General features: G+C 34.4%; 1 protein-coding gene across 2 annotated transcripts in view; it reads left to right on the top strand.

The window, feature by feature from the left end:
- LOC144442558 (peripheral plasma membrane protein CASK-like) overlaps nucleotides 1-23,839 on the top strand; it is a 146,948-nt gene that overhangs the window by 25,440 nt on the left and 97,669 nt on the right. For both annotated transcript variants that reach the window (XM_078131936.1, XM_078131935.1), the window contains exon 2: nucleotides 9,166-9,278. In XM_078131936.1, the coding sequence (XP_077988062.1) occupies nucleotides 9,166-9,278 (113 nt within the window). The remainder of the gene's footprint in view (nucleotides 1-9,165; nucleotides 9,279-23,839) is intronic.

Here is a 23,839-nt window from a genome sequence, read left to right as displayed (position 1 = left end):
ACCTATACCCGTTGTCAGTATTTTTAATATTACCTGGGTAGGAGTAAATGGAATTTAATCAATTTTTAGTTCACTTATATCTGTATCAAACTCATTTCAGCAGATCTATTATATCCAGAGGTCAGAAGGTCAAAGTTGAGTAAGGTCAAATATTGAGAGTACAGTGTTTTTGGTAAGGTTTGGAAGCCTTGTAACGGAGGAGGGATACTAGCATCTAGTAATCCATACCTGGGGGATGGGAGGTTGTAGGTTATACCAACTTGCAGCACATAACAAGACCCCAAAACATTGGAAATAATGTTGAGTCCAACTGAATATTGTTGGGTAATGTAATAGTTCAATTACACAACTCCACATTATGATACTAGATGAGTTTTATGAAACCAATTATCTGGATAAAAGTGATAGCTGAAGTTGGAATATGCAACTTTAACATGAAATGCACCCCGGTATTAAACTCTTAAAACTTTTTCTGTTACTTTGTTCAAGGAAACGCCAACCTATTCTCACTTAAAATCAATGAAAAAAATCAGGGGTTACGGTGCAAAGTCTTGAAATAGAGGCCAAAATGATATCAAAATTTAGTCATTTTAGAATCCAATATGGCTGCCAAATCAAATATGGCTGCCAACTCCAATATGGCCACCGAATCCAATATGGCTAGCGCTGCTGAAAACTGTGTTAACTCTATGGCAAAATAAATGATTAAGGATTTCCTTGAAAACAAGATGATGAATCTCCAAGTTTCTTTTAAGTTTATTATTTCAAAAGGACCGGGAACAAGCTTTCAAATGGGAAAGGTTGGAGAGAATTGAAGAACTTTGATTTTCAGGGAAATCTGTCCCCGAGGCACATTCTACCTTAAAAGTACTTGGAGACACATACTATGTGTATTGCAACGTGCCTTGACAGTTCACAACATGTACTGGCTTATGATTGAGTGCATTAGAATGGTACAGTATTGATCCGTATTGAATAGGTTGGAGATTGGCGTGACCCTGCCATGAACCTGAGCAATAATTTGACAGATAATTAGAATTCATTCAATAAATAGATTTCAAACACCCGGCAATCATGGCTTTTCTATAGGACTGTATCTTTACTAGGAAATTTTGTAGTAAAGTGACGTGTGTGTGTGTGTGTGTGGAATTGAGTATGGTTGGTATTAATCCACAGTTGTGCTTCTCCGGTTTGCATAATTGGCAAATAGTTTATACGTTGTGGTTTGACATGACTAAAGTCTGGAAAAAAAAACCAATGTATGCTGTACTCTTCAATAGGAGGTACATGTAGGTCATACCCGATGAATCATCAAGGAACTGATTTTTGCTTTATAATAAATGGAATTTCCCCCCACAAAACTGTGATAACTTCATATAAAATTTGTATAACAAACGAACATATTGTTATGTAAATATACAGTTTTCAATGAAGTTAGTTTAACCCGCTGCTGATGTAAGTCGTGACAGACCTATGACTATTTTGTTATTCATCTTAAATGTCATTTTCACTAATGTAGGTAAGGATTAGGAAGTGAAGGTAAAATATACTTTCAAGTTACACTTGATTAAAACAAAATGTTTTCTGCAATTTATTATCGGTAGTAAATCTTGGAAAATCACATTTAATTCCAAGGGTTTTATTTTCCTGGAATTCACAATATGTTCATATCCTAATTTGGAGAGTGGAAGTAGTTTCAGCCGAGTGATTACAGTATCACTACATCGTGAGATTTTGTCATCAGCTTACTTTTTACTTCTAAGCTAGTTTGACATTTGTAGGGTTTCATTTTCCTGGAATTCACTACTTTAATTACAAATGTAGATGTTATTCCTTGATGTATATCTTCCTTGTCACTACGAGTCTCAAATATTTTCCAGCAACAGCATTTTTTCCATAATTTCCCCATTTTCCTGACTAAAATTATCTTTCAAGCTATGCAAATTTATGCAAGTTTTATCATATTCCCCACTCCTCCTATACTGTGTTCTTCACCAAAATGATGGCATGGTATATTATGTAAATTGAGCAAGATTTATCATACTCCCTTCCCCATTATTAAGGGGGCTCACCCTCAAATTATGTAAATCTATACAATGTTTATTAATGTTCCGTTCCCCCTTTTGTTAAGAAAGTTTTGAACCAAAATTATGATACAAGATATCTTAATTTATGCAAATGTTATCAGATCCCCTTCCTTCCTGTAATTGGAGTTACCTAGTCTAGTGCTATCCTTTATAAAATCTTAAGATCTGCCTATCCTTTATAAAATCTTAAGATCTCTATCCTTCATTGAATCTTAAGATCTGTCTATCCTTCATTGAATCTTAAGATCTGTCTATCCTTCACCAAATCTTAAGATATCGCTATCCTTCATTGAATCTTAAGATATCTGCCTATCCTCGTTAAAATTTAACTCTATCCTTCATTGAATCTTAAGTTCTCTGCCTATCCTCATCAAATCTTAAGATCTCTATCCTTCATTGAATCTTAAGATCTCTCTACCCTTCATTGAATCTTAAGATCTCTATCCTCATCAGATCTTAAGATCTCTATCTTTCATTAAATCTTAAGATCTGTCTAACCTAATCAAATCATAAGATCTCTCTATCATTCATTGAATCTTAAGATCTGTCTGTCCTTCATTGAATCTTAAGATCTGTCTATCCTAATCAAATCATAAGATCTCTCTATCATTCATTGAATCTTAAGATCTGCCTATCCTCATCAAATCATAAGATCTGTCTAACCTGCACTGAATCTTAAGATCTCTCTATCCTAATCAAATCATAAGATGTGTCTATCCTTTATTGAATCTTAAGATCTCTATCCTTCATTGAATCTTAAGATCTCTCTATCCTTCATTGAATCTTAAGATCTGTCTATCCTTCATTGAATCTTAAGATCTCTATCCTTCATTGAATCTTAAGATCTCTCTATCCTTTATCGAATCTTAAGATCTCTCTGTCCTTTATTGAATCTTAAGATCTCTCTCTATCCCCATCAAATCTTAAGATCTCTATCCTTCATTGAATCTTAAGATCTCTATCCTTCATTGAATCTTAAGATCTGTCTATCCTTCATTGAATCTTAAGATCTCTCTATCCTTCATTGAATCTTAAGATCTCTCTATCCTTCATTGAATCTTAAGATCTGTCTATCCTTCATCAAATCATAAGATCTCTATCCTTCATCAAATCATAAGATCTCTCTATCCTTCATTGAATCTTGAGATCTCTCTATCCTTCATTGAATCTTAAGATCTGTCTATCCTTCATCAAATCATAAGATCTCTCTATCATTCATTGAATCTTAAGATCTGCCTATCCTCATCAAATCATAAGATCTGTCTAACCTGCACTGAATCTTAAGATCTCTCTATCCTAATCAAATCATAAGATGTGTCTATCCTTTATTGAATCTTAAGATCTCTATCCTTCATTGAATCTTAAGATCTCTCTATCCTTCATTGAATCTTAAGATCTGTCTATCCTTCATTGAATCTTAAGATCTCTATCCTTCATTGAATCTTAAGATCTCTCTATCCTTTATCGAATCTTAAGATCTCTCTGTCCTTTATTGAATCTTAAGATCTCTCTCTATCCCCATCAAATCTTAAGATCTCTATCCTTCATTGAATCTTAAGATCTCTATCCTTCATTGAATCTTAAGATCTGTCTATCCTTCATTGAATCTTAAGATCTCTCTATCCTTCATTGAATCTTAAGATCTCTCTATCCTTCATTGAATCTTAAGATCTGTCTATCCTTCATCAAATCATAAGATCTCTATCCTTCATCAAATCATAAGATCTCTCTATCCTTCATTGAATCTTAAGATCTCTCTATCCTTCATTGAATCTTAAGATCTGTCTATCCTTCATCAAATCATAAGATCTCTATCCTTCATCAAATCATAAGATCTCTATCCTTTATCGAATCTTAAGATCTCTCTATTCCCATCAAATCATAAGATTTCTCTATCCTTCACCGAATCTTAAGATTTCTCTATCCTTCACCGAATCTTAAGTAGGAGTTAGAGATGATTTGATACCACATTGGAATCCAGACTAAGAATTACCAAACCTTAGTGAAAAATACTGATTATGTTTTGACAATATTACATTTCACTACACATTATTCAGAGTGATAGCATAACAAAGACCGTGTTTCTTATAATAAATAAATCATTTGTGTATATCAAATGTAGTCCTTTGTGAAAACAGGTCAGTCCCCTGATGTGTACAACTGTGTGCTATTATTCCCTCATGGCATCTATTGAGGACATTTCAATGTAAGTCAGCTAAAATATCCACACCAACAAAATGATAACAAGAAATGAGGCAAGACTTCAATACTATATGTTTGTATTCATTAATGCAAATGTATTTCATGACTGCATAAAGATGATTAATGTGACAATGCATAAATAAATGTTTCAAGATGTCTTTAAGGTTATATGCAACCAATGACAAAATGATGAATTAAATATCGCCAGAATATAAAAAATAATGTCAGAATCAAAAAATTATAATTGTTATTAAATTTTGAAATAAAAGGTAAGAAATGATTTTAATTTAAGAAAATAATCTTCAGTAATCTGAAAATTGCATTTAGCTGTAATATATAAAAAACAATAGCATTGATATATATATATTATATTTTATTAAATCATATATGAGGACCTGTAATTAATGATTTCAGTCTACTCTCTACTCTATGTATAACCTCATTTAGTGGGAGAATACTTGAGAATACTTGATACCCATCATTGAGGGGAGGGGGGGGGGGCACCACTATGTTATTGTATTTTGTTTATTTCAGTTATATTATGCAGTGTTTTTTTAATGCGAGTACGGTAAATAAAATCTACCTGAATTCCCTAGATATTTTATTGGCATTCCATATTAAAATTATGATGCAAGGTATGGAAATGTTTGCAAGTGGTATCATTGTTCTCAAACCTTTGCCTAAAAATGATACACTAGTACTGTAAAAGGAAAAAGAATTGCTTGGGTTTGAAAAATGTTGTGTTATACAAATGTATACTCAACCATATATGTAATAGAAGGTATAAATTTTGTATGCCTGTCATAAAATCATATGTATACTATTTTGCTTGTTCATTGGATTCCACATAAGTAGATTATTTATTTATTTATTTATTTATATTTATTAATTTGTTTATTTATTTATTAGTCCTCAAAGTATATACAACTTGATTACCTTTAAGCATATTTAGAGCCCTGTGAATCTTACTTTTGTTAAGAGTTTTCACCATTGTACTCAACTGTACATAGTATGACATCAGAAGTTAAATCTCGTATACTTGTACTAAAGTCACATTTGTGTATGTTGCCGTCCCTGGATTTCAATGTAGCAGGTTAGCTGTTTAGCTAATTAAGCTAAATTAGATGCCATGTTTGAATTTATTACAGTTTCCATCAATGCACATGTACTTAATCTAATCTGGATACCAACATGGTTTCTAACTTAAACCACATACGCAGTATGACATCTTTGATACCTGTGATAAAGCCACGTATGTGTATGCTGGATTTCAATATAGCAGATTAGCTACAATTTGTATTTAGCTATATAAGCTAAATTAGACGCCATGTTTGAATTTATTACAGTTTTCATTAATGGCCTCAACCATAGAATATAACATGATGACATCTGGGATATGTTTACCTGTGTTAAAAGTCACGTTTGTGTATGCTGGATTTGACAATATTCTTTAAGCTAAATAAGCTAAATTAGAAACCATGTTTGAATTTTATTACAGTTTTCATGAATGCACTCAACCATACAATGTACATGTATGACATCAAAAGTTAAATCTCGGATACCTGTGATAAAGTCACGTTTGTGAATGCTGTTAGCCTTTTATGAAAGCCATAGATCAAAGCTGTGTAATGGCCCATTTAGGATCTAAGTGAGTGCTGAAACTCTCTGTACTTAGTAGTCATGGTAGAAATAGCACCCACCAAATACTTAATGATTGCTAGTAAGTTTGCAGAGATTTCATCGCTATTAATAATTAATTAACGTTCTGCAACGCCTAGCATTAAGATAAATGGAGTATATGCAATATGTACATGTACTATAGAGTGCTTTGTACTTGTACCATTGCTAGGTCGGTCTCTTACATCTACAATGGTACATGCTTTCCAGGAGTATTTTGCTGTGATTTATAATTGTGATCATGAAATGAGACAAGACTAACTGTAACGCTTACCAGTCATAACGTCCCCAGGTCAAAACGTCCCCGGGTCAAAACGTCCCCGGGTATGACCAAAACGTCCCCGGGTCAAAACGTCCCCGGGTCAAAAACGTCCCCGGGTCAGACCAAAATTTAACCAAGAGACTTGACTGTGTAACAGTTTCCGTTCCTTCCCTAAAACACGGTCAAGTATCGATGCCCATATTCCGAACCATTTTCGTGATTTACCGTGAAAGATACAATTTAGTTTTCACCGACTTGCCAGTGCATACTACTTTCGTTCATCACGATTAACTATATTTGCATGATGTGCTAAATACATTGATCAATCGCAACATTCAAGTATTTGAAGCGTCGCCACGCGTGACTTCAAACCTTACAGCCCTCTTCATTTGTGTCGCTAATTAGCACTTGTGTTAGCCGATCCATGGGAGCCGCATAAACGTATTTTGGGCACCTGAGGTGGGTACGCAGTCACATTACTGTATTGTGATGTAAGAAATAGTAAGAAATAAGGATATAATGTAACACACACACACACACACACACACTCACACAAATAGTTTGGGTCGAGAAAAATGGAAAGACGGGGACGTTTTGACCTGGGGATGTTTTGACCCGGGGACGTTTTGACTTATGGAAACCGGGGACGTTTTGACCCGGGGACGTTTTGACTGGATACCACTGTAACAACATAAAAGCCATCCTCTCAAGCAGTACATCGTGGAACCGGAAAATCGACTATTGGTAATACAGAGACGTGTTGTCATCTTAATATCTGTAGCATCCAAAGCATGCATGGTGGAAGGTCAGCTAAATACACACCTGGACTTTTATTACATGCTGTATGGATTGTATATAGAGTTATAATCTACAACATACTTCATATGTACATGTCAGGCAATGTGGTAAAACCACAGGCGTCTTTTTGGCACTGTCTGAAGCATACCTGCCAAGAGGCCATGTTTTGTTGCTTCAGCAGAAGTATGTACTCTGGCTTGCAAGAATAATATTAGGGCTTTCTTTATGTTAAAAGTATTGCAGAAATACTGTTGTACATCTTGTGTTTAAATTAAAACTATTATAATATCATTTATTATGTAACTCATCAGTAAAAACCATGATTCATTGTTCCATCCATGCTGTGGATTAACTATGTATTCCATCACAAGTGGATAGAGTGTGCCAAGGACATGATACAACAGAATATTGCTGTGTCAAGGAATATGTTCTGTGAAGCGTATAATAGACACACGACTCACTGTGTATATATTTTAGCCTTAGGGCATAGATGTCAAATTGGAGACCTTTTCCACACCTTGTTTCTACTTGGTAAGGTGTGGGAAAGCTTGATTATATTAGGAGTTAGGTGGGTGATCTGGTAAATCTTTCATAGATTTCAAGTGGACACTTTGGAGCCATCATTTTTTTTTGGGGGGGGGGGTGCCATCAACAGAATATATTTTACCTATGGAAACACTGTTTAAATACTTTGATGTCAATCTTGTCCTAGTTATCATCAGAAGAGCATATTTCTTCATTTTTATATCTTGATTGCTATCCACTCGTCTAGATCACCCACTAATTGTAATTATAACATTGATAGACTAGAATGTATATAAAGACTATAAATTTTTAGCATTCACAGAGTAGAAATAATCAACTGTTATTACATGTGATGGTAAAACATTGCAATAGGAATCCTCTATGGAGTGTAGGTCACACAGGAAGTGATATGCATGTCATTTCTTGTCGTTTTCAAACGTCACCAAAATTATGTCGAATGTCATAAATGAACTGTGTCTGAGAATTGCAAATAGAGTTGGACAGTAGGTGTCATACTCCATGAAGTAATGGTGTACGCTCATTGTTTCACTTCCAACTCCATTAGCTTTTAAAGCCAGTCTGAGAGCATTCAATGGTGAGATGTACCACGTTCACATAGAGCAAAGTAACAAGGGTGCCAATCCATTTTGTAATTTCTGAATCTGAGCTTTGTCATTCAATGAAATCATACCATAAATTATTTTATGTTTAATGCACACATGGCATCAAACACAAAACAAGAACACCAATGATTCTTTCTTCTTAGTGTCCGACAGACAGATACGAAAGTTGTCATAATTCTCTGATCCCTCTTGTGAAAACAGTCTAGGGAAAATGCTTAAACGCTCAAGAGAACCCTGCATAGATCTGTTGCTACTTGTATGTAATGGATCTATGCAAGGTGGTGATGGAGCTGGAAGAAGGGGGTGCTTGAAGAAGGGGTGCTTGAAGATCATACATATGATATGTGTGTGATGGTGTTCATACATAATTATGAGTCGTAAGGGATGGGGGTTTGAATATCATACATGTATCTGTGCATGTATTTAGTTGTGAGCCATAAAGTGAGCTGCACAGACTGTATCTTGTCTGCAATCATAACTTACTAAATTTAGAAGTAAGCCATACATGTATTATTGCGTTGTATATCTTTCTTGGCTAGCTAGTAGGCTGAATATGATATCTCTCAGATACTTGTTTTATTCCTGCAACCACTTTGATTGATAAATGTATGTACAAATGTAAAGATGCAGAATCTGGTGCCGAGGGGGCTTGTTCTGCCATGTTCAATATGTACTTTACTATGATGCAAACAGTTGTTTTCCCACATGCACCTAGAATCGTGTAACCTTATGAGATTATTGAAGCAAATGGTACATCTTCTCTTAGATCCTGGCTTACTCCAGGGTCTTTGATTTCTATATTGAAATAAAAACAGCAAAAACATTAGACGACTGCATGTGTAACTATCTTTCCATGCATTTTCTTACTTGTGCTGTTTGTAGTATGTTTTGTAAAAACTCTTTTTAATATAAATATACGTATGTATTTTCTACGTTTTAGGGAAAAGGATTCAGTTCAATGACTTATCCGTATCTTTCTCCTTATTTCTAGGGGACCATTTAGTGAGGTTCGAAGATGCATCCATCGCGAGACAAACCAACAGTTTGCTGTCAAAATAGTAGATGTAGCCAAATTCACATCAAGCCCAGGTCTGAGTACGGAAGGTAAGGGTTAAAAGATAGTAATCACAAACTACTGTCATCAATTGGCCGTTTCCAGTGTGTGTGTGTTTTGCTTCATTTGGTATTGATTCTAGGATTACTGGCTGGCTTGTATGTGTAATCAAGTAAAGTGAATAGGCTCAAGGGTCCAAATTATTCACGCATCCTTCTCATTTTCCCATTTTGAATTATCCTGTCCGTGACTCAGAAGTCGCTCCGATTTCTATCAGCTGGTGAGAAATGAATAAGATATCAATTCTTTCAGCTAGGCAGAAATGACAATGAACTTGCATCAGTTTCTATCAGTTTGCCCCCAAAATATGAACAAATTTGCTTCAATTTTTGTCAGCTTAGGAGAAAGTGAGTTTTAGTTATTATGTCAGCTACATGTAGCACTTCAATTTCTATCAACTTGTTTGAAAATGAGAACAAACTCGCCTCCATTTTTGTTGTGCAGCTTGTATGAAGTGAGTAAACCTTATCTTTAGTTTCTGTAATCTATTTGGAAGGACATGTTTTTTAATCGGAAGTACTTTTTTTGCATAATGAAAATAATACAAAATATTAAAACAAATATTTTAGAATGTACATCAGGAATAAAATAAAATAAAACGATATTGTATTGGTAACTGTGGTAACAGGAGATTATCTGGTGAAATTTATGCACATTCTTGAGCAATTTAACATAATGTTGATGTTAATCCAAGATAGCAGTTTTCAGGAACCCAGGTAAATTTTACACAAAGGTTCTCTACAAAAACATTGTTGAGAGCTGACTGGGAATTTCTTGACCCCTAGTGAGCTGCACTATCATCTCGCTGGAATCAAGAAAATAATTGCACATTTAATATTGATGGATGATGCACATGGTACCTTTTAAGATAAAGTGCATGTAGTATTAGATTTGTGCTTCACTCAGTGTTAGAATTGACAACTATGCAAATACTGATAGCCTAGAATTCAGTGGTGTGGTGATTTTTGTTCTCGCAATTCCCCTATTATGCCAGGCCTTTTTCTGTAATGGCCATATTCAAACTTAGAATTTGATTACAATTTCCCATAGCGACATCCAAGCTCACTTTATACATGTAGATACATACATGTCCATCGTTAAATATGTCCCTTTGTGTTGACTTCATATAGCTCAACCCTCCAAGCTGGTTCTAATCATGTGGTTACACTATTAGCATCATCTCACAGCGGGAAAATTTTACCTTGGTCCTTTTTTTCTAGCTTACGAAAATTTTACCTTGGTCCTTTTTTTCTGGCGTACATGTACATGTAGCTTCATTAAAGTAAATGGCCGCTAGCAAAAGGCCAGGCATCGTATGGGAATGGTAAGAATCAAAATCCCCCATATGATTGGATTGTAGGCTGAAATACTCCATAAAGCAATCCCAATAAATTCAGACAAGTGATAATATTTTGACTTTGAAGTACTGTACATGCTCTCAGTGGTAGGAGTGTGAAAGCCCTTCAAGGACGTTATCCCCATTTTCATGCACTAATACATGCCAACACTCGTAAATCATATTAGATATGATCATACTCAAGGTGATTATGAGGTAATTATGATTATGTGTGTTATGAAAACGTGATAAATTTGTATAATGAATATTCTGACAACACCCCCATTCAATAAATGTTCAATATCTTATTGTACCTAAAGGGGACTTAGTAGTTAATGACAAACTGTAGTATGTATATGTTGAGCCACCTAATTAATCATACAGAGTATAGTAAGTTTAGGCTTTGTGTGAGGCACTGGAAAGGAACTTTATATCACAATGCAATAACTTTCTGTAACAACTCGTACACACTGTCCAAATATGAAATATGTTTACATCGAAAATTTCAGTCAACTTTAAAGGTACATGTTGTATACAGTACATGTACATGTATACCTCCATTCGAGATGTAAGTCAGTGTTTTCAACTTAATATATAATTTGCATCCTAAATATCTGGGAAATGTGATGCAAGACATTTTCTATACAGTTTACATCGACATGAAAGTATCTCTTGGCTCCTACATCAAGTACAGAGATGATGATGGTTGAAAAGTGTATGTGAACTCAACTACAATGTCATACTCTACCCTTTTTTTAGTCACCCTTGGGTAGATTCCTGGCATCATCTTAAAATTAGATCCGTGCTTTTTATAGTCAAAGCTTGGAGACCATTATATTCACTGTCTTATGCGTAATGTAACAACGTCATGCATTATACATGTAGTATATTATTGTACGTAGTTTCTACATTGTAGTGATGAGAGTCAGGAGCTTCTTAGTTAAGACAGCTACAAGACAGATGCAACACCAGTTGGCTTTTAAATTTCAAAACAAAGACTTCCATTCCATCCCTACACTATTCTTGCAAGCCATAGTACATTTTTCTGCTGACACAACAAAAAAGCAATGCATCCTGGAAGGTGTCATAAAAGAGGTTGTGGTTTACAACAATGCCCCTACACTGGATCTTGTTGAAGATACTGTACATGACCGAAGCAGTTTCCCACAAAACTTGTGTTCCTTTTCGGGTACCAGAATCATTCCCTTTTGGGTGTATACCTCCAGTATTTTTGCTTAACATGTTAACAGATATTGGAATATCAAAATTCCCCAGGTATAGTATTTTACTGAAATTCTTCATCAAAATCAAGGTATGAAAATCTATAAATACTACCATATTCCCCCCTATGTATTATCAAGCCTTAGCAAAGACACTGGCCTACAGTTACATGTACTTTGTACATAGCATATGCCAATGCCCTCACTGAGGTTTTGTTTGGGATCAGCTGTCGTAATGTCAGTATAATCAAGTTTGTAGTTCGGAAATGAAAAAAAGGTGACATGTTTCTCAATTGACTATTTTGCCTCAATCAATTTGTGTGTTTTGTCGTTCTGTGAGTGACCTTTCTAAATTATGACTAATCATGTGTTAGTAACTGATATAGTCCATGTCAGTCTATTTGGCACTCGCTATACACATTGGAATCTAGTAAAATTGTTTAGTGGTTTTCACTATAGTTTGGGAACCATGGTAACAAACAGCGCATGGCAAAATCTTGTATAATGTACTCAGTTTTATACTCTTGATTCTTTTGTTGTGAAACTGCAAGGAAATTACCAGGGAACTGCTATAAATTTTACATGTGTACTAAGATGAACCTAGCCTAAACTCCAGGGTTGGTTGATTTCGGCAATGATCTGTCTCAACTCATGCCTAGCATTTGCTAATAGTTTTGTACTCAACCTGAAATCAGATTACAGTGGTGGTTCAGGTTAGATATGTCAATCATGAAATCTATCCCTTTGTGATTGGCTGATTCTGTCTACCAATGCAGATTACTTCCTATAGCTCCACCCTCAGCATTGATTCTAATCATGTACTGATGTCATCTGACACAGCTGGTAGATTTAAAACCGATTAAGAATATGCGCCCATTTTCTGGCCAACACTTCATTGAAGTAAACTGCATGTATTGTTAGCAAAATTATTACATATGTATTGTATAATAATACTGTACAAGAGATTACTTGCACTAGTATGCATGTATACTAGTATACCAAAACATTATTGCATACATGTGTACCTGCATGCAAATGATATGCAAATGAGGATGTGATCGTTCTTTCTGGATGAAAGTACGTGATCGTATAGTGTCATTTTTTACAGAAATTTGTTGTTTCCGATAAACATACATGTATGTATTACTATACGAGTACGCCACACTTGCACTCACGCATCACAGGGTTCTGTCATAGTCTTTGTGTGCGTTTAGACAGGTTGTGACTGAAATCAACCCAGGGCCTAGGCTGACATGTACCTGTCTATTGCCAGGAGGTAACATAATTAATGTCTCATGAACATGTAAAATAGTAGCTTAAAACTAGAATTTACATTGTCTTGAATTTTTGCAAACAGTAACAGCCTTTAGTTATAGCTTCTTAGGTTAAAGGCCAGAGTTTGAATCCCAGGTCTTCACATTAGTGTTATCTTATCAGTGGTGTTTATAATATAAGGATTACATAAAATTACTCTTTTGTTCTGGACTAACTTTATCCATAACTCTGCCAGACAAATGTTTTGTACATCTAGATTTTAATCCTAATCCTAATCTGAATGGACCATAAAGATGTGATTTATATGTATATGATGGTAGGTTGTTATACCCATGACCATCATTCTTGCAAGCTAGAGTTATTATTTCTAAAAAAACTAAACCTATGGGAGGCTTGTTAAGAACGTTGCTGTAAAACAGGCTGTGGTTTGAGATGATGATGACCATGGGTAGCTATGTGACACTAGTTTTGCAGCAATAGCACTGCAATTATGCATTCAAATACTTATGGTATACCCTGTATCATTTTCTCTATAAAAGTAATGGTGCTACAGACGTCATAATGTGGTACATGTATATTATATTTCATTTAATTCTGTCATTTCAATATAAGATACTCTGTGCTACCAACGTTACACATATCATATCTGACATCTGATTAATTATATCATTTCAATGAAAACAAGACTGCAAATATCATTCCCCCCCCCCCCCCCCCCCCCCCCCCCGAAATCGCAAAGGAGGAAATAATCTTGCATGATATACATGTAAGATAATGTGATTTGTCATAAACAGAATGTTATGGTAGTGTGTGGGTGTTGTCTCCTTGTGCTCACCACCATATACCATTCTTCTAATGATACTTTTGTTTCAGGCCAAAAAGTCAGTGCATTCTCCCCATTTGATATAAAATATTCAAGATAAGTCATATATTGAGGTCTTGTTAACGGTGCATGTGATTGAGAACATTATTTCTACAGCTTTCCCTGTAGATGTACATGCAGTGGTTTGAGAATATCCATGTACCATCTAAGATAAAATTGAATTCTGCAAAAAGTGATACCTTTTTATTCAAATTTGAACAGCGGTCTTTATTCCAGTAAGCACAAAAATTTCATTTGGAACAAATTTAATTTGAAGTGGTCCACTTATTGTTTTCAAACTGGCATATAGTTAAGCTGAAGTTCAAAAAGTATGACGTACATGTGTCTATCAATCAGATTCTATTTTGCAGAGAAGGCTAGGAAATGTTAGTGCAGAAATTTTGAAGATTTCTGTAAAGATAAAATATACACTTAAAAACAAGAATGGATAGAATGGAGCTAACGTTGATAGATTTTAAGATTTTAAATTTTAATAACTAAATATTGACCACCAACATCTACAGCTGGTTATAAAATAGTAAACTTCAACCATGATTTTGGAAATACATGTCAGTATTTTTGTTAAAGGGAGGTAAAATCTACCTGAATATCCCCAGTCATTATACAACAGGTAACACTGAAGTAAAGCACTTTCTCTGTGTGCTACACTTGTTTATAGTATTCATATAAAGTGTAAAAGTATACTGTTTCAATTGGTTTATTTACAAGCCAACATATGGCCTTTCTAATGTTGTCAATTAGCAAATGAAACAGTATACTTTTACACTTGATCTGGATGTTGTAAACCATTGTGGTTCATACAGAAGACACTTTACTTAGGTGTTATGGGTTGTACGAGGGTTCTTCATTGATTCAAATTTATGGTACAATATATTGGAAACTATACCAGTTTTACAATATTCACCCTTTCAGTTACCAGGATTCCCCAGCCATAGCAAAAACAGTACATGTACTTCTTGTAAAAAAAATGTACTAAGAAAAGGTTTGGCATCAGTCCTTCAAGGATGAATGACTCTAACATGCAGTTCCAGGAATATGGATGTCCTTCAGAATCTCACTATCATAATATTTATGAGCAATTTTGTAGAATAGCTGCACCTTGGGCAGCGATGTGTTTATTGTCGACCAACTGCAATCAACGTACTACAGGTCATATAAATATATAATATCATTACCGTGGGCAAATTAAGGTCCTTTTCAGCATTTAATGGAATTATTATAACCAATTTCACTTTTCACCTTAATGTAGCTCTTTTCCTGAGGGGTTACCACTTTGTTTATGTTGAAATGATACTCGTTGTACGTAGATTAAACTTAATTAATATTTTCTAGGAAATCCCTGTGCGGAAACAAGGCAGTATTTGGCATTCTAAATTATCATAAAATTGATCTAGTGTATGCAATTTTTATATGAATATGAATTGTTTTTTGCAGAAATTAGACCCAATAATATGATTTGAACTGGATCTCTTTTGAATACATGTATGTAGAACTACATTACACACAAACATTAAAAATATATTGAGAACTAGGCCATAGACCATGTCAGAAGTACAGTGTATACTGTAGACACACATACACACATATGAATAATATATTGAGAACTAGTCCATAGAGTGTTAGAGTATACTGTACACACACACACACACACACACACACACACACACACATGTACACATATAGAAAATATGTGGAGAACTAGTCTTTAGACAATGTTAGAAGTATACTGTAGACACATACACATATCAAAAATATTATTGAGAACTAGTCCATGGACAGTGTTAGAAGTATACTATGCACACATATACACACATTACATGTACAAATATTATTGAGAACTAGTCCATAGACCATGTTAGAAGTATACTGTACAGACACATACACACATGAAGAATATATGGAGGACTATTCCATGATATTTCTTGACTCAGGTGTGAGAAATCTGAGTAGCATTGTGAAGGAAGTATCGTCATTTCAAAGTATAATTTTGAAGTGAAAAGACACTTGTGTGTAAGTAGGTACTAGCAATAATGATAAATACCTATGTGTTCTGCAAACCAAATTTCATGAATTGTGAGTAAGAATATAGAATCGTGGAGTGACTATAAAAGATGCATCAATTGTAGGGAGTTACTTGTAGGACTAAGGCTAGGTTAGGGATGGTACTTTGAAGTTTGATGAGGCACCAGACATATACATGTAAGTCTGATTTGCATCATTGACACTTTGACGTCACTCAGTCGAGAAAGTAACATCACCATTGCTAATAGGCTAGTTGCTACATACAAAACAAAAACCAACAAAGGTTGCCCTCAAGAGATGGAGCTCGACTACTAATGATAGTTCTGTCATGTCTTCACTAAAATCCAGATCTGGCATCAAATCTTCATGAAATCTAATCACTTTCAAAGTGGTTATTGGCTTGTACATAGGTATTCTTTCCACAGAGTTACATGTATATTTTGTATATCCATCCATAATTTGTGGAAATATTGTGTTTGTAAACAAAGAGACAAACAGATAGACAGGAATAAAAACATATCCTCCATCCATGATTTGTAGAAATACTGTATTTACAAACAAACAAACAGACAGACAGACAGACAGACAGACAGACAGACAGACAGGAATGAAAACATCTTCCTGCCATGATCTGTAGAAATATTGTGTTTACAAACAAACAAACAAACAGACAGACAGACAGGAATGAAAACATAACCTACATCCAACCTCATTGACAGAGGTAATAAAAAGCCATTGATCTACACTTGTCCCTAGAGTTTGATATATTTAGTGTAATTATAAAATTCAAGGACTTTAAAGAGATATATCCCAGCATAGCAGATGATAAGTAATTATAAAGTGTGACATTACAGTGATAATTATTAGTAAATGTATGTTTGCATAAAGTCAACATTTGTTCTATGCCATTTCATAAATGAAAGTTCCTTTTTACAAAATATGTATCAGGTAATATTTTCAGATTTCAAAATGATAAATGTAGTTGATATCTCGAAATAGATACTCATAGTAAAAAGCCTTGGGTTATATTACCTATGACTTTGTACTGAGAGAAGAAAACTCAATTTACGATCTTTGATACTGAAATATCATCGTCATTGTTGTTGTCATCATCATCATCATCGTCGTCGTCGTCATCATCATCATCATCATCATCATCATCATCATCACCTCATCATCATCGTCGTCGTTGTCATCATCATCATCATCATCATCATCATCATCATCATCATCATCATCATCATCATCATCATCATCATCATCTCTTCGGCTATATTCAGTAAAACTTAACATGTGATTCTTTGAAAATATTAAGTGATATTTGAGCCCATCATTATTTTTGACCTTTTGAGATAGTGTCTACAGAAATATGATATTATTAATATCCATGTATTACATAAATTAATGAGTGATATGGCTCTTTGTGATATTTTTTTCTATATTTGATCTATTACATTCAACATCAATTTCCACACCATTACTGCATGCAGTGTAGAGAAAGTATTGGCTATTAGTTTAGTATTAGGAATGGTTGTGACCCAAAGAGATCCACAGTTAATCTCTATGGCTGATAATGAATAGTAATAATACATACTGACATTTAGAATGAAATTGACATTTTCAATGAAATTGACATTTAGAACGAAACTGACATTTTCTGTGAAATGACATTTACAATAAACTTGTGATTGGGTAGTTCAGAATCAAGGCTGAAATGCAGTAATTTTTTGATAACACTCTGTTCAGTACCTTTGGGGACGATAGATTTTACCTTGAAAACCAGTTGTCTATGGTTATGAGGAAAAAATGTATTGATTTAGAGTAGAGTATTCAAGCTAGTATAAATAGCATTGATGTTTTTGTTTGTTGTATATTAATAAGTCAATATATTTATTTGTTTGTTTATTTATTGCGTAGGATTACATCCCTGAAAAGTTACATTCACAGGCTCATACTGTTCAAATCAGTTAAAATACAACTAATCAACAATATGTGGATTACAGAGAACGAAATTTTCACTGTAAAATGAAAGTATTTGTAGTAAAAAAAAGAAGCCCACAGTAAAAGAAATAAACCCAGGAATTCAACAAAAGAGATGAATTGCAAGATTTGGCTTCAATCAATTGCTGTGAAATGCTAAATATCATTTGCACAGTTTTGATATTAAAACATTCATAAATAATAAGTACAAAATATTACAAGTATTCTAAAAAATCTGTAAACATCTTGCTCTGTTACAATATCTCGGGGGACTCAGGTAGATTTTGTTTTCTTACACTTTATGGTACAGAATGTGAGGAGCTCTGGTAGAATATCTTGGGGACTCAGGTAGATTTTATTTTATGATGAGATGGAATGTTGGGAGCTCTGGTAGAATATCTTGGGGGACTGAGGTAGATTTTACTTTCTGATGTGACAGAATGTGGGGAGTTCAGCTCTAGTAGAATATCTTGGGGGACTCAGGTAGATTTGACTGATTTTCTTTAGTGGGACAGAATTCAGTACCCACATGTCAATCACTAATGAGACCATATAACAGTCTTTGCCAGACTTAATATGATCTAGATTCATGAGTAAAGCTTTAATATAATCTATTAGGCAAATTATAACCATGCTTTGTACATCAACAATTGTACGTGTAGAAATCCATGTAGGTATAGATGTACTATTATGTAGCTAGTCTTTACAAAGGTCACAGTGATGCTTTTTAGATTAGGAACATGCATTGTCTAGTCAACAAATTTGTGTCTATCAGTGGTTTTCTTGTACAAGAGATCAGGGCACATGCACTGTAGATATATGACATGTTCCTCATACTTAAGTTAAATAAATATTCAATTTAAGGTGTATGTATGTATGTGTGTGTGTGTGTGTGTGTGTGTGTGTGTGTGTGTGTGTGTGTGTGTGTGTGTGTGTGTGTGTGTGTGTGTGTTTGTCAGTACATGTACATGGTGTGTTGATGATGGGTATGTGCACACATGTGTGTATGCGTGAGAAGCCTGATAGGACTGAACAACACAACATATCTTATACTTTAAGTTATAGTCTAGAGTTGGTATGTGAGTATCAGTTGGTATATGCATGCACAGTCTCCTGTGTACATGTACCTGTACATTCGTGTATGCATGTGCATGTATAAGATCTAATATTTTAATGATGTATGCAATTGATATAGGCATACTTTTCCAATGTCCAGTCACATTTTATCAATTTTTGAATGACATGTACAATGTATATACATGTAGGTAAAATAAGAAGGTACAACTACACAATGTATATTTATAACTACATGTAAATCAATCACTCTTAGGTGTTTTTACACAGTCTGTTCCTCATTTTTAATACCCTGAACTGTTGTCAGGATTAAAAGTTATCCCTTCTACTTTAACTTAGTAGACTATTTAATCCAGACAGAAGTATAAAAGTACACATGTACTGCAGTTCAACCATATAGTGTATACTGTGAGCATAAATTGACACAAATAGTCAGACAGTTTCCATGTGCAAAGACTCTTTTTCATCAATAAACACAAAGTACACTGTAAATTTGATGTCACAATTTATATAGTAACTGGATGTCTCTTGGTTAACATACTGGGTAAACAATGACTTTTTGTGTCAAAGATTGAGATTTATTCATTTATTGTCACACTAGTATTTTATTACATTGGTAAGGTACATACAAATGTGAGCTCCCCAAAGTTACAACTGAGTTCCTGGATCCCAAAAAGTATGGTACAATTTTGAGAAATCCAACCTTTTTGTGTTAACTGAGTTCCCAAATATTGCAAAAACATTGCACTATGATAACAGATGTCTTTTTGAAAGAGTACATGTAGAATTTGTCTTTTTAAGAGCAGAATTTGTGGCATTTTGTTGAGCCTGGAGGCTACCCCACCCCCTCCTAGTTAGCATGCATGAATTAGGAATCTCAAGGGAAGTATTAACCCTTATTTAAGGAAAAATGTTGAATTGAATGCATATTGTCAATTTTGCCCTTCTTCCAATTATACAGAAGGCATGTTCTTATAATCTGTCATGATACATAATCATAAACCATGCTTAAATACATGCTTCAGCCAACACATGGACATAAATGCAAATGCCAATTTTAGTGTATCCTCAAATAATGGGCCACAGAAACTCTAAAATAGGAGGAAACACTCAAGAATCAAGATATTTAAAAATACTTCGTCTACAATGTAGTTCCATGATGGACAGTAATACAGTATACACACTTTTACAGTAATACAGTATACACACTTTTACAGTAATACAGTATACACACTTTTACAGTAATACAGTATACACACTTTTACCGTCTAGTCAAGGTCCCAACGAAAGTTGTCAAGTGTGTTTGAACGTCATGGTCAGCGAAGAACGTACCTGCATGTCAGTAGTAATCCATCACAAATTGACAGGCTGTCGTCATCGCTTATTAATACAAATGTACATTTGATACAGCTGTTTTGACCATGCTTTGAGTACTGCAGAAATTTAGCACGTAATAATGATATGCAAATGCCCAACTCCTCAGTTTGGTTTAATCTTAGATCACGTGGGGACGCGAGGATGTCATCATGTTTATATGAACCCTGTGGGAGGGAGCACAGAATTATGTGCAATTGTTGGGTACCTTGACTAGACGGTAAAAGTGTGTATACCGTCCGTCATGGAACTAGACTAAAAAATACTCTGCTCAAAGCACAGTCATGGAAAGACTGTGTTGAAAGTTTACATTTTGATGGTACATACAAGTAAATGTACATTTGTGATGAAGGACTATAAACGTGTATAAACAGAAGTTGTAACAGGACGACAATTATTGAACAGTAAAATACTCAGGTGGTTGATCACTCACACATTTCACTCAGTTAACTACATCATTAGAGTTAACGAGATATTTTAGAAGGCGTCAAAAACATCATTACGGAAATATAGAGGAAATGAGATTAAAACAGAACACATTTTTACCACGCTTTGAAAAAAACAGCTTGCCATAATACAGTAAATCAATGTGTTATACCTTTCATTATCCTTCAAGAGTCACAGTACCAATATCAGAATATGCTGTCAGATCATACTTGCCAAAGGCAACGATACCATTATGGCGATTAGATTCGTCAAACCAAATGTAGAAGTGCACTTGTATGGTCTCATTTCTTGTAGACTTTTCTGAGCATACAATAAATTGCAGTCGTCAAATTTAGAAATTAGTACATATACAAGGGTTTTTACTAACATTAGAATGGAATACCATTTAATTACATTAAGTGTACATGTATTTGAGATGAGAATTCGTACAATGAATATTTTTGGTCAATTCATACACCATTGAAATTATCATGTTATTTTAAGACTGAAATTTGAAAGGTTGAGAGTTATATTTTTATTGGACTGACTTTGAAAAGGATTTGCTTTGATCCATTTACTACATTTGTATATATTTCCTGTACATGTCTAGATTCTAGTTGTACTTTGCATATTCTGTTATACATTGTATACATGTAATGACTGATCTCATTGGTTTTAATACATGCATGGTGTGGCAGTAGGTATGACATTGTACTATTTGTAGGGACATGTATGTTTGTTTGCTTGTGTTTGTTTGTTTGTTTGTTTGTTTGTTTGTTTGTTTGTTTGTTTGTGTTTGCTTGTGTGTGTGTTTGTGTATAGATGCATTCATGGTATGTCGGTGATTACGTGTGTGTGTGTGTGTGTGTGTGGTGGGGGGGGGGGTGTGTGTATGTGTTTTGCTGTCATTCAAAAATCAAGATGAATAATGAATGCATACATTGTATATACTGTTAGTCATACATAAAGGTAAATTTGTATACAATCTGGTCACATACATGTACTTCTGAAAACAAGCTACCCCCAAAATAAGCAAACAAACAAACAAACAAACAAACAAAACCCTACTACACCAGGTCAAGTGAATTTTATTAATATTGTTGATACAGAGTCAATTTCTACATCTTAATGATGTATGTTGACATACCATGACTATTTATACATGAAATCCCACTAATTTACATCATATTTAATTGCCCTACATTCATCAAATGTTATATAAAAATTATTATGGTGACAGATGTAAGTATAGTAATCATTTATCAGCATGTATTAGCTTGAAAGATTCAGGCATTCCTTCTGGTTATATAATGCACTAGCTCATGGTAGTGAGTGGTGACATAAGGGGACCAACAGCTAGACCTTTCAGACTATATAGTACACGTTGACATTGAATCGTGAAATGAGGGTTGTCCCTTCTCCAGTGTTCTCCCCACTATAGAGAAAGCACAGTGCAAATACTGTCCTTGTCACTTACACTGCAATGTTTGACATGTTTCTGCCGTGCTTCAAAAGTATTCTACTATATCCTTGAACTAAATCTTTGGATGACAATATTCTAATAATGCTTTCACATGAAGAAAGATAGTTGATCCCAATGTCTATATGTATATGTGTATGTGTATGTGTATGTGTATGTGTATGTGTATGTGTATGTGTACATGTATGTGTGTATGTGTACATGTATGTGTGTATGTGTATGTGTATGTGTATGTGTATATGTATGTGTGTGTATGTGTATGTGTATGTATGTGTTTGTGTATGTGTATGTATATGTATATGTGTGTGTGTGTGTATGTGTATGTGTATGTGTATGTGTATGTGTATGTGTATGCATGTATATGTGTATCATGTCTGTATGTGTGTGTATGTGTTAAATATAAAAATGTCAGAGTACACTATGTTTCAGTATTAACATGCATATTATATGGTGATCATTATGCAAATCATTATGCAAAATAGCATGACATTGATATGTAAATGATTATGTAAATTAGCTATAATCCTTGCAATCTATCCTGGCTAGAACACAGCTCACACACAACATTGTAATAAAATAACTGAAATGAATCAGTAAGTTTCAATACCAAGTATTGTATTGAGTGACATGACCAAACCTAATTATTCAAATATTTGAAATATTCTAATTAGAGGAGCCTGCAATCTATTAAAGTGAGGTGTATTTTTAGATTAAAGTTGACATTTCTATATAGACCAATCCGTAAGTGTATGTAATTGCCATTTTGTCTTCAATACTCTGTTCAAATTTGGCTCTCCAAATGTTTTTCTTGAAAATTTGCAAACATTACGTTGCAGTCATAAGTTATTTGAGTGGTATTTATTTCTAGTATCATTAGCAAGGTAATTTTATTTAATTTCTTGAAATTAGATTTGGAGTCACCACACTATTTAAAAATCAGACGATGGATTTAATTTATTAGTAGCTATTGCAAATAAAAGTAGCATGAATGTCATGTTATTAAGAGTTTCTACATCTGAATAGTCTTCATCATCAATAACTTCATCTATTAAATTAAGAAAAAAATTATGACTCAAGAAATTGAGTAATCATGTAATCCCTTAGACTCTCTCACAGTCCTTGGAGCATTGCATCACTAAAAGGGCTGTTTTGTATGTACCAATATCTACTGCACAATTGTACTGTTGGCCTTCATTGAGTACATAGGGCTAATCATTTGTTGATGTGTTACTGCGATGCCCAAGTATGGGGGTTTCGCAGTAACACAGAGTCGCAGTAGCATGTCAACAAATGATTAGCCCTTTGAGGTCGATGAAGGCTCACAGTACAAGGATAATCTAGTACAATTATTCAGTAGATATTGGTACATACAAAACAGCAAAAAGCGATGTTCCCGAGGACTGGCGAGAGAGTCTAGTAATCCCTGAATACCAGATATCAATAGTCAATATACAACATCTGACAGCAGCAAGTCAGCTATT

Source organism: Glandiceps talaboti, chromosome 11, assembly GCF_964340395.1.
Source record: "Glandiceps talaboti chromosome 11, keGlaTala1.1, whole genome shotgun sequence".
NCBI lineage: Eukaryota > Metazoa > Hemichordata > Enteropneusta > Spengelidae > Glandiceps > Glandiceps talaboti.
The sequence above is the reverse complement of the archived record's forward strand: the minus strand, read 5'-3'. Positions and strand labels throughout refer to the sequence as shown.